This window comes from Zonotrichia leucophrys, chromosome 28, assembly GCF_028769735.1.
Source record: "Zonotrichia leucophrys gambelii isolate GWCS_2022_RI chromosome 28, RI_Zleu_2.0, whole genome shotgun sequence".
Taxonomy (NCBI): Eukaryota; Metazoa; Chordata; class Aves; order Passeriformes; family Passerellidae; genus Zonotrichia; species Zonotrichia leucophrys.
The window spans coordinates 5,096,543-5,108,580 of NC_088197.1; the positions used below are offsets into that span (position 1 = coordinate 5,096,543).

General features: G+C 49.9%; 1 protein-coding gene across 5 annotated transcripts in view; it reads right to left on the reverse strand.

Annotated features, from left to right (window-relative positions):
• The window catches only part of FBN3 (fibrillin 3), a 78,328-nt gene that overhangs the window by 52,275 nt on the left and 14,015 nt on the right, over positions 1-12,038 (reverse strand). For 3 of the 5 annotated variants that reach the window (XM_064734302.1, XM_064734301.1, XM_064734304.1), the window contains 2 exons: positions 10,689-10,784; positions 7,709-7,804 (listed from right to left, as the gene is read on the reverse strand). In XM_064734302.1, the coding sequence (XP_064590372.1) occupies positions 7,709-7,804; positions 10,689-10,784 (192 nt within the window). Of the gene's footprint in view, positions 1-7,708; positions 7,805-10,264; positions 10,284-10,688; positions 10,785-12,038 lie in introns of those variants that run through there. The other 2 variants (XM_064734305.1, XM_064734303.1) reach the window with 2 other exon arrangements.

A 12,038-nucleotide genomic window follows, 5' to 3' on the forward strand; every position in this document is an offset into this window, starting at 1 on the left:
TTTTTTGCAGGGTTCTGCCCTCAGGAATGTGGCTTTGCCACTGCCTGGGCTCCCGTGACCCTTGATGAGGGATATTGGCACAGCAGGAATCCTGCAGGAAGCAAAATCCTTCCTGTGGGATTTTCCCTTGAGGTGGTGGCACAGAAATGTTTGATCTGTGGCTGGGGAAAAAAAAAAACAACAAGAAAACCTTGGAGCACGTCCTGGTCAGGGCAGAAAATTCCCCATGGAGTGTCTGAGCAGTCAGGTGCTGGTCAGGCAGCCAGAGCTCAGGGAATTTCCAGGCTGGAATTAAGCAGTAATTAGGAACTGCCCTGACCCCAAATCCCTGCTCCTGGATTAACCCCCAGATGTCCCTGCAGGGAAAGGTTTGGGTTTGATGTGTTTGAAGCAATAAAAATCTTTTTGGAGAGGGGTGAGAGCACTGGGAGCTCCAGGTAATCCAAAATCCATGGAAAACACCCAGGAAATCCTCCTGTCTGGGGAAGAATCAATTAGCAAAGAATTCCTCGTTTCCAGCTTAATGCTCCCTCTCTGATTTGTGTCCTGGAGCAGTTTGTGCTGGGAATTAAAGCTGAGGAAATTGGGAGGAGGTTGAGAGGAGAAGGATTTGAGAGGGAAAAAAAAGGAATTGTCTGGAAGTTACATCAGTGTGAAGGTGATGGCATCTCCCAGAAAATCCTTTTTTTGGGAATCTGACCAGAAACATGAACCATGTAATGATCCTTTTTTTTTTTTTTTTGACCCAAATTTTACAAGTTCCCATCGCGGTGCAGGGTGGACCCCAAAAAACCCAGATTAATAAACGAAAAACCCCAAAGTGGTGCTCTGACCAGAGAGAAAAGTGGCCAAACCTGCACCTCCCACCTCATCTCCTACCTCATCTCCCCCAGGCACTGCAGGAATTCCTGGAGAGGGATAATGAATGCGGGATTGTGAGGAGAACACCCCCTTTTAAACCCATAATTGCCCAAAATAACTTTTCCTATGCAGATGACTCCTCTGGAGGGAACGAAGCCAAGGAAATCTCAGTCTGGAGAGCCCTGGCTGCCTCCCAGCCCCAGCTGGTGCTAATTTTAATGGGCAAATGATTAAATTTTTAATGAGGCACCGATGAAATTTTATGAAGGAAACAGGGACGCTTAGGAGATGTCTGAAGCCTTTCCCAGTCCCTGCATGGGATCTGTGTTCCAGGAATCCTGCTGCAGGTAGCTGTCCTGCAGGAGCTGGGCTTTTTTCCTTGGAAAAGCTGAGGGAAAACTGGGATTGCTGTTCCCTCAGCCTCACAAAAGCAGAGCCCAGAGTGGGACCCAGCTCCAGGTAAATCCCATTAAGGGATTGCAGGAAATCCTGAATTTGGGGGGATTTGGGGAGCCCCCAGAGCTCTGAATCCCTGGCAATTCCAATGGCAATTCCTACTGCAAGAAATTCTGAATTTGGGGGGATTTGGGGAACCCCTGGAGCTCTAAATCCCTGGTAATTCCCACTGAAAGGCTGCAAGAAATCCTAAATATGGGGGGATTTGGGAACCCCCAGAACTCTGAATCCCTGGCAATTCCAATGGCAATTCCCACTGCAAGAAATCCTGAATTTGGGGGGATTTAGGGAACCCCATGAGCTCTGAATCCCTGGCAATTCCAATGGCAATTCCCACAGCAAGAAATCCTGAATTTGGGGGGATTTGGGGAACCCCATGAGCACTGAATCCCTGGCAGTTCCAATGGCAATTCCCACTGCAAGAAATTCTGAATTTGGGGGGATTTGGGGAACCCCCAGAGCACTCAATCCCTGGCAATTCCAATGGCAATTCCCACTGCAAGAAATCCTGAATTTGGGGGGATTTGGGGAACCCCTGGAGCTCTGAATTCCTGGCAATTCCAATGGTAATTCCTACTGCAAGAAATCCTGAAAATGGGGGGATTCATGGGGGAGGGTTTGATCAGGAACTTCTGAGAATATTCACAAGAAAAAAAAAAAGAGTTTCCTCCACTCCTGCAACATCCATGGAGCCAGGAGGGCGTCCCTGAGTCAATTCCAGTGGGAATTCAGATCCCTGGAGATGGAAAAGTGGGAGAATTCCAGGATTTTCTGTGCTATCTAAAGGACAATCCCAGCCACACAAATCCATGGGAGTAGGTCCAGCACGAGGGAAGGGGAAGGGAATGAGGAGCTTTTGTCTGCTCCCACCCTCTGGAATTCCTCCTCTCCAAAACAAACAAACAGAGCTGAGGAAGAGGAGCTTTTTCCTCTGCCAGAACTCCAATCCCCTCTCACAACAAACAATGGAGGCTTTGCCTTGAGACCTGCAGGACAAAAGGGGCCTGTGGAGCATCCCCAGGGAGGGGATGGAGACACAAATCCTGGGATTGGGCAGGAGGCCACGGCTGGGACTGAGCCAGAGCCACCAACGGGAGGGACTGGGACTGGAATTGGGAGAGAACAGGGAAAGACAGGGATTGGGATCAGGGAGAGACACTTCTCCAGGTGTTTTCCAGCCTGGATTGATTGTCCCTGTTGTTCTTCAGTGTTTTCCAATTGTCCCTGTTCTTCTCCAGTGCTTTCCAATTGTCCTGTTGTTCTCCAGGTGTTTTCCAGCTTGGCTTGATTGTTCCTGCTCTTCTCCAGTGTTTTCCAATTGTTCCTGTTGTTCTCCAGGTATTTTCCAGCCTGGATTGATTGTTCCTGTTGTTTTCCAGTGTTTTCCAATTGTTCCTGTTGCTCTCCAGGTGTTTTCCAATTGTTCCTGTTCTTCTCCAGTGATTTCCCAGCCTGGATCAATTGTTCCTGTTGCTCTCCAGGTGTTTTCCGATTGTTCCTGTTGTTCTTCAATTGTCCCTGTTGTTCTCCAAGTGTTTCCCAGCCTGGATGGATTGTTCCTGTTCTTCTCCAGTGCTTTCCAATAGTTCCTGTTGTTCTCCAGGTGTTTTCCAATTGTCCTGTTGTTCTCCAGGTATTTTCCAGCCTGGATCAATTGTTCCTGTTGTTCTCCAGGTGCTTTCCAATTGTCCCTGCTCTTCTCCAGGTGTTTCCCAGTTGTCCCTGTTGTTCTCCAGGTATTTTCCAATTGTTCCTGTTCTTCTCCAGTGCTTTCCAATAGTTCCTGCTCTTATCCAGTACTTTCCAATTGTCCCTGTTGTTCTCCAGGTGTTTTCCAGTTCTCCCTGTTCTTCTCCAGGTGTTTCCCAGTTGTCCTGTTGTTCTCCAGGTATTTTCCAGACTGGATCAATTGTTCCTGTTCTCCGGGTGTTTTCTGATTGTTCCTGTTCTTCTCCAGCTGTTTCCCAGTCTGGATAGATTGTCCCTGTTGTTTTCCAGGTGTTTTCCAGTTGTCTCTGTTGTTCTCCAGGTATTTTCCAGCCTGGATTGATTGTCCCTGTTGTTCTCAGGTGTTTTCCAGCCTGGATGGATTGTCTCTCTTGTTCTCCAGGTGTTCTCCAGTTCTCCCTGTTGTTCTCCAGGTATTTCCCAATTGTCCCTGTTGTTTCCCAGTTGTCCCTGTTGTTCCCAGGTGTCTCCCAGCCCGGCTGTGTCTCTGCAGCCCCAGAGCTGCCCCAGGTCCCCCTGAGGGGCTCCTTTCTCATGGAATGCTTTCTCCAGCTCGTCATTTCCTCCCTTCACCCAAACACAGCCACATTCCTCCAGTTTAACTGTTTGGACTTGTGCAGAGAAGAAAAAGCTGGCGGGGGCACTCTCTAAGGCCAGACATTCCAAGTGCTGGAAAAACACATCCAAAGGAAATTGTAGAGGGGGGACTTGTTCTGAGCTTTCCTGTCCTGCTTTTACTGTTTCCTGATAAAGTCTCAGCCTGATGAAACCCGAGAGAGTTTCAGGGAGGCACAAAGAGCACAGGGAAACGTGGAGCTGGTGGGTCCAGAGCAGGAGGGATGGGTGGGAAAGTCAGAGCAGGGTTTGGGAACACCTGGGAGAGCCCTTGGGATCAGGAATTTTCCTGGTTGGTCACTGGAGGGATCCCAGGGAAAAGCTCCTGGAAAAAGCTCCTGGATTCCAGAGAAAAGTTATTGGGAAAATCTCCTGGATCCGAGGAAAATCCCCTGGATCCCAAGGAAAATCACCTGGGAAAATCTCCTGGATCCCAGGGAAAAGTTCCCAGAAAAATTTCCTGGATCCCAAGGAAAAGCTCCTGGAAAAAGCTCCCAGATTCCAGGGAAAAGTTCCTGGAAAAAGCTCCCAGATTCCAGGGAAAAGTTCCTGGATTCCAGAGAAAAGTTATTGGGAAAATCTCCCAGATCAGAGGAAAAAGCTCCTGGATTCCAAAGAGCTCCTGGGTCCCAGGGAAAAGTTCCTGAGAAAATCTCCTGGATCCCAGGAAAAATTCCCTGGATCCCATGGAAAATCCCCTGGATCCCAGGGAAAAGTTCCCAGAAAAAATTTCCTGGATCCCAAGGAAAAGCTCCTGGAAAAAGCTCCCAGATTCCAGGGAAAAGTTCCTGGATTCCAGAGAAAAGTTATTGGGAAAATCTCCCAGATCAGAGGAAAAAGCTCCTGGATTCCAAAGAGCTCCTGGATCCCATGGAAAAGCTCCTGGGAAAAGCTCCCAGATTCCAGGGAAAAGTTCCTGGAAGAAGCTCCTGGATCCCAGGTAAAATCTCCTGGATCCCAGGGAAAAGCTCCTGGATCCCAAGGAAAATTCCCTAGATCCCAGGAAAAAGTTTCTGGGAAAAGCTCCTGGATCCCAGGGGCAGGCTCCACAGGGAAGATTTAATTTTGGCTGGAAAAACAACCCCAAATGAAAAACCTCATCCCTGGAGCCCCAAACATCACCTGATGAGTCAAACTCAGTCACTTTTTCCTGCTTGAGGGAGGGTGGAAGCGGAGCCATGACATCAAAATCCTTCATTTTGCTGTAAATCCACGAGCAGCCCCTGGCCCCAACAGCCCCAGCCCTTGTGGGGCTGCAGCTTTTCCTCCCACACTGATGTAATGGGAGCTCAGGTTCCACAAAATATCCCCCAAAGACGTCAGGGCGAGGGAGGAAATGATGCTGGGATGCTGTGAGTGCCTGCTCCGGGGTATTTCCCTCTGGAGGGGGGAATTTCCTGCACGAGGTGTGAGGGGGGTTGTTCTGCTGCCAGCACAAAGCAGCCTCTGACTGGGGCTGCTCTCAGCACTCAGAAATTCACTTTGTTCCAATTTAAAATTCAAATTATTTCTCGTTGTGGCAGCGAAGTAAATTCAATCAAATCTGGAGCGGGATGGGTTTGGGGTGGGTGAGCCCTTTTTGGCAGGGATGGGGCTCACAGAATCCCAGGATTTGGGCTTGGGCATCCCCCAGAACAGCCCAGGGTCACCTGGAGCAGGGGACACAGAACCTGGCAGCTCCCAGCAGGGCCCTGCACTTGGCCCTTTGCAATGAACCCCAAATTTCACGATCAGAAGAAGATTTATTGTACTGTAATGGGAATATCACTCCCTCATCCTCTTTACCTCTCTCTTTACCTCTCTTTTTCTGCTCTGAGCTGTGCCTGGCAGCTCCCAGCAAGTCCCTGCACTTGGCCCTTTGCAATGAACCCCAAGTTCCAAGACCAGAAGAAGATTTATTGTATTTTAACAGGAACCTCACTCTCTTATCCTCTTTCCCACTCTCTTTACCCCTCTCTTCTCTCAAGCCTGCTCTCAGCTATTCCAATTTAAAATTCAAATTATTTCTCCTTACGGCAGCGGTGGCAAAGTAAATTCAAGTGAAGCCCTGAAGTAAATCTGGAGCTGGATGGGTTTGGGGTGGGTGAGCCCTTTTTGGCAGGGATGGGGCTCACAGAATCCCAGGATTTGGGCTTGGGCATCATCCAGAACAGCCCAGGGTCACCTGGAGCAGGGGACACAGAACCTGGAGGGTTTGGAGAATCCAGACAGGGAGAATCCAGACAGGGAGAATCCCCTCCAGGGCTCTGCCACCTCCAGGAAAAGCAGTTTTCCCTCCTGCTGAGGTGGAAATCCTTGTGCTCTGTTTGTGTTTATGCTCCTCACTCATCACTCCAGCTATCAGCACAGAGAATTCCGCACCTGGCAGAGCCCAGGACACTCCTTGGCTTTGAGAGGAGATTTATCCTTTCTCCCTGTCAGCAAAGGGCTTCGGGCTCTGCTCTGAATTCATCGCTCACCCCTTGGGAATGAGGAGTGGAGCTGCAGGAGGGGCTGGAATCTCCTTTGGGGACCCCCAAGGGTCCCCATGACCCAAACCCTGCAGCTCTCAGCAGCCCTGGGGATGGAGTTTTCCCTCAGGAGGGTGAAGCTGCTCCCCGAATCCCAAATTTTCCCTGCAAGGCCAACCCCAGGCGCTCACCTGGCTGCAAACCCCCCCAGGAACCATTCCCAGCCCGGCTCTGTTTGCCTTGGCAGGGAGGAGCAGTGTGGACACAGCTGCAGGATTTGTTTTGTCTCTCGCACAAGTCTGGCTCGGCCAAATCTCTGCAGGCTTTGTGAAAATGCTCCTTTATGCAAAGAATTTTATACAAAACGGCCCCAGAGCCTCCCCTTGCTCAGCCCCTCTCTCCACACACGTTACACTTGGATTTTCCAGCCTTCTCCAGAAGTTTCCTGCAGGAATTTCCAGCTCTCTGCTCACACCCAGCCAGTGTCTGGGTGGATTTGGGAATCTCAGGAGAAAAAAATGAGGAGGAGCTCACAGGAGCTCAGGTTTAGGGGTTGAGCCCTCCAGAGAGAAATCCTCCTCATTTTCCATAACTAAAGCAATTCCTTTGTGTTGGGAAAAGGCAAGGAGAGGGTTTAAAGAATCTCTAACTGCTGCAGAACAGGAGAATTGTCCGGAAAATTGGGGGTGTCCATCCCTGGAAGCGTCCAAGGCCAGGCTGGAGCAGCCTGGGATAGTGGAAGGTGCTCCTGGATGGTTTTAGGCTCCCTTCCAAACCTGAAACTCTTTCCCACTCTCTTTACCCCTCTCTTCTCTCAAGCTATTCCAATTTAAAATTCAAATTATTTCTCCTTACGGCGGCGGTGGCAAAGTAAATTCAAGTGAAGCCCTTGAGTAAATCTGGAGCTGGATGGGTTTGGGGTGGGTGAGCTCTTTTTGCCAGGGATGGGGCTCACAGAATCCCAGGATTTGGGCTTGGGCATCATCCAGAACAACCCAGGGTCACCTGGAGCAGGGGACACAGAACCTGGCAGCTCCCAGCAGGGCCCTGCACTTGGCCCTTTGCAATGAACCCCAAATTCCATGACCAGAAGAAGATTTAAGGTATTGTAACAGGAACCTGGCTCTCTCATCCTCTTTACCTCTACTTTCTGCTCTGAGCTGTGCCTGGCAGCTCCCAGCAGGGCCCTGCACTTGGCCCTTTGCAATAAACCCCAAATTCCATGACCAGAAGAAGATTTATTGTATTGTAACGGGAACCTCACCCTCTGATCCTCTCTTTACCACACTCTTGCCTTCTCTCTTTTTACCTCTCTCTCCCTCTCTGGGGCTTGCTCTGAGCAGGGCCCTGCACTTGGTCCTTTGCAATGAACCCCAAGTTCCATGACCAGAAGAAGATTTAAGGTATTGTAACAGGAACCTCACTCTCTCATCCTCTTTACTTCTTTTTACTGCTCTTTTCTGCTCCGAGCTGTGTCTGGCAGCTCCCAGCATGGCCCTGCACTTGTCCCTTTGCCATAAACCCAAATTTCCACACCCTGGCTTCAGAGATGTCTCCTCCCCATCCATCCCAGCCCATGATTCCCCATCCCTGCTCACCTCTCTCGCACTGGGGCCCGGTGAAGCCGTACACGCACGCGCAGCGGTTGGGGCCGATGCACCTGCCCCCGTTCTGGCAGCCGTTCTCACACACAGCTGCGAGGGAAAACAGAGAATTCCATCACTTCTCCTCCTGGAGAGCCCCTCCGTGGGGCTGGGATGTCACCTCCATGGTGGTTGGAGTGTCAGAGTTTTGTCCGTGTTGTCCCATGCAGAGAAATCTGAGATTTTGGCGTTTTTTCCTTGGGAAATTTGTTCCCTGTTGCTGCCTGAGCCCCCCTTCTGCAGAGGCCACAAACTCCTCTTGCACTGGGGAGGATTTCCTGCCCTCTGGAATCTCAGCGTTGGGATTGAAGTGGGATGAGTGGATACAGACAGGAAAATGCCCACAGGGAAAGGTGTGAGGAATGGCCCAGCTGGAATGGGAGAAGGGGAGGATGGATGGGCAGGGATTTGATCCCAGAGTGCCCAGAGCAAGGAGCTGGGGTCTGAGCAGCACTTGGGTGTTCCCTGACCTAAAATAGTCACTGGCTTAAAATATTCCAGACTGACTCAAGATATTCTTGACCCAAAATATTCCTGACCCAAAATATTCCTGACTTAAAGTTAGTCCTGCTACCCTGAGCTGAAACCCTGCACTCAGGGCTGGAGCCAAAGGAATTTTCCTGATTGAAATAATGGATTGATGGAATCTGCAGAGCAGGAAGGGACCCCCCAAGGACGAGGGGGATGCAGGATTAGGCTGGATGGGGTCAGGGGGATGCAGGACTGGATTGGGATGGGCCCAGGGGGTGCAGGATTGGATTGGGATGGGGTTGGGGATGCAGCATTGGGCCAGGGGGATGCAGGATTGGATTGGGAGGGGGCCAGGGGTGCAGGATTGGATTGGGAGGGGGCCAGGGGTGCAGGATTGGATTGGGAGGGGGCCAGGGGTGCAGGATTGGATTGGGAGGGGGCCAGGGGATGCAGGATTGGATTGGGATGGGGCCAGGGGGATGCAGGATTGGATTGGGATGGGCCCAGGGGGTGCAGGATTGGGCCAGGGGATGCAGGATTGGATTGGGATGGGGCCAGGGGATGCAGGATTGGATTGGGAGGGGGCCAGGGGGCAGGATTGGGCCAGGGTATGGGCAGGGTATGGATTGGGATGGGCCAGGGGTGCAGGATTGGATTGGGAGGGGCCAGGGTGCAGGATTGGATTGGGGCCAGGGCAGTTGGATTGGGATGGTAGGGGCCAGGGGTGCAGGATTGGGCCAGGGGTGCAGGATTGGATTGGGAGGGGGCCAGGGGTGCAGCATTCCCCAGCCTGCCGGGATGTCCTGCCAGGGGAGCAGAGCAGGATGGAGCTGGGAGCTGCACGTAGTGAGGGCTGCACGTCCCAGCCCGGCCTGGGCTGCTGCTCCTGAGAATTTTCCCAAGCTTTTGCTGCTCAGGATGAAATTTCCCATCTGGAGCCTCTGCCTCTGGCTGAACTCTCGGGGAAGTTTCAGCAGTGAGGGATCAGAGGGAGCTGAGGGGGAGTTTGGGGAGAATTGGGGATTTTGTCTTTAAAAATGCTCAGTGGGAGTGATTCCCACGTGGATACAGGGATTTGGAATTTGGGAGGTTCTAAATGATCTAATTGAGAAGAGATTCTTTCTAAGATATGGTGCTTATTTGCTAACTAAAGGCTTCTTAAAATGTATTACATGGTAGAATATATACATATAATATTATATAATGTATATCTATATAATATATAAATATATATCATTTATAAATTACATAATTTTATAATAATAATTGTAACATACTAAATATAATTATATAATGATAATATAGTAAGAGAATATATAATTATAGAGATGTATAACTATATATAATACATAGGTGTATATTATATATAATATATTATGCATCTATTATATAATATATAATAATAATATCTCATTATAATATAATAATATATGAGATATATTATGAGTATACTATACATTAAATTCCATATTATGCATATGTCATATATTAGAAGGTATAACATATCTTATCTATGTAATAGATATTATCTCTATAATATATAATATATTACCTATATATTACATACAGATAATATAGTATATACAATACTATCCATATCTATTATCTATATATTACAATGGATTGAAAAATCTACATTATACTAATATATTATACATTATACTGGGAAATCAATCAATCAATCAATCCATTAATTTTGTCTAAAATCTGTATTTTGATACAGAGCTCTGCTGGTCATGAGAGAGGGCTGAGATTCCGAGGGAAGGAGAACACGGTGCTGATGTTGGAGTGTCCTGGGTGCCCTTCCCTGTTCCCATTCCCATTCCATTCCCATCCCTGTCCCCAGTCCCATTCCCGCACTCACACTGCCCGCAGTAGGTGCCCGTGAATCCCTCAGGATCCATTCCCAATCCCAATCCCAATCCCAAATCCCATCCTCATTCCCAATCCCAATCCCATTCCCCACTCACGCTGCTCTCATAGGTGCCTGTAATCCTAGGACCCAATCCATCCCATCCCATTCCCATCCCGTACACTCACGCTGCCCGCAGTAGGTGCCCGTGAATCCCTCAGGACCCAATCCCAATCCCAATCCCAATCCCAATCCCAATCCCATTCCATTCCCATCCCCGCACTCATGCTGCCTGCAGTAGGTGCCCGTGAATCCCTCAGGACCGGTCCCAATCCCATCCTACCATTCCATTCCCGATCCCAATCCCATCCCGCACTACTGCCCAGTAGTCCCATGATCCCTTCTGCACAGCAACCATCCCATTCCCGCTTCCCTCCCCATTCCCAATCCCATGTCCCAATCCCATTCCCAATCCCAATCCCAATCCCATGCCCGCACTCACGCTGCCCGCAGTAGGTGCCCGTGAATCCCTTCTGGCACAGGCAGGACCCGTTCCCATTCCCAATCCCAATCCCATTCCCAATCCCATCCCAATCCCATGCCCGCACTCACGCTGCCCGCAGTAGGTGCCCGTGAATCCCTTCTGGCACAGGCAGGACTCCTCGGAGCAGCTGCCCCCGTTCATGCAGCGCACGCTGCAGCTCTGCACTGGGGACAGGACAGGGACAGGGTCACCCCAGAGTCCCTTCGGGGCCAGGGGACACTGCCCTGGGTCAGGGATCCAGCTCCTGGCTCCAGACACCCCAACAATCCCATCCCATCCCAGAGGGTTTTCCAAAGGCTCCTGGAGCTGTGGCAGGGTTGGGGATGTGCCATTCCCTGGGGACCCTCGGGGGCAAGAACATTTCCCTGAGCTCCATCCCAACCTTTTGGCTTCCCCACAAACCAAAGCCATCCATCCTTTTACTTCCTAAAGGAATCCACCCCAACCAAACCTCTCCAGCTTTGTCCTTCCTGCAAACGAGGCCGTGGATGATTCCCTGGTTTTGACACAACCCTGTCACAATCTTTTCTGTCAGGATTTTACACTTGGCCAATATTTCCCCACCCTTTTTTATCACTGTTTTCCATCATTGCTCCATTTTCAATCCTTTTCACACTCTGGGCTGTCTAATCTTCCAAATTCCTCCCTCTCAAAGCCTTCTGAGGAGTTTGGGGGGGATGGAATTTCCTTGGTGGAGGAAAATCATCAACTTTTAGTTATTTCTCCTGCTTTTGCAAACAGAACGTGGCCTCCTTGACAAGATCCAGTTACTGGGAGAGGGTTTTTTTTTAAAAGGAATTTGGAAAGAAAAGCACGAATCCTCCATTCTTCCATGTGAGAGCTCAGCTTTCCCACAGGATTATGACCCACTGGATGTGACTGAGGCACTGCAGGAAAACAATAGCAATAAATAAATTGGGAAGAGTTTTATCCTTGCTGTGGACACCGAGTGTTGGCTTTAACTGTTTCCTCACTGCATGGTGAAGGAATTTGGGATTTAAGCAGCCCAAAGAGGGATTGAGGTGTGAAAGGGCCCGGGGTGAAAAATGGATTTCACACAAAAAAACCCCACAAATCACGTGAAAAGTGGATTTCACACAAAAACCCCACGGCTCTGGGGGAGGAGGGGATGGAATCTGGCAGCTCCCAGTGGATTTATGGCATGGAGGCTCCTCCAACCCCAATTCCAGGCTGGGAAGAGCTGGGGCCAAGCTCCTGCCAAATTTGGCCTCTGCTGGAAGCCCCTGGGCATCTGGAATGCAGAAGAACATCTTCCAACCAGGAATTGCAAGGCTTTGGCAGGATTTGCCAGGGTGGCAGAGGCCAAAGTTGTAGGAAAAGGAGGAATGACAGGAAAAAGGAGATATGACAGGAAAAAGGAGGGATGACAGAAAAAGGAGGGATGACAGAAAAAGGAG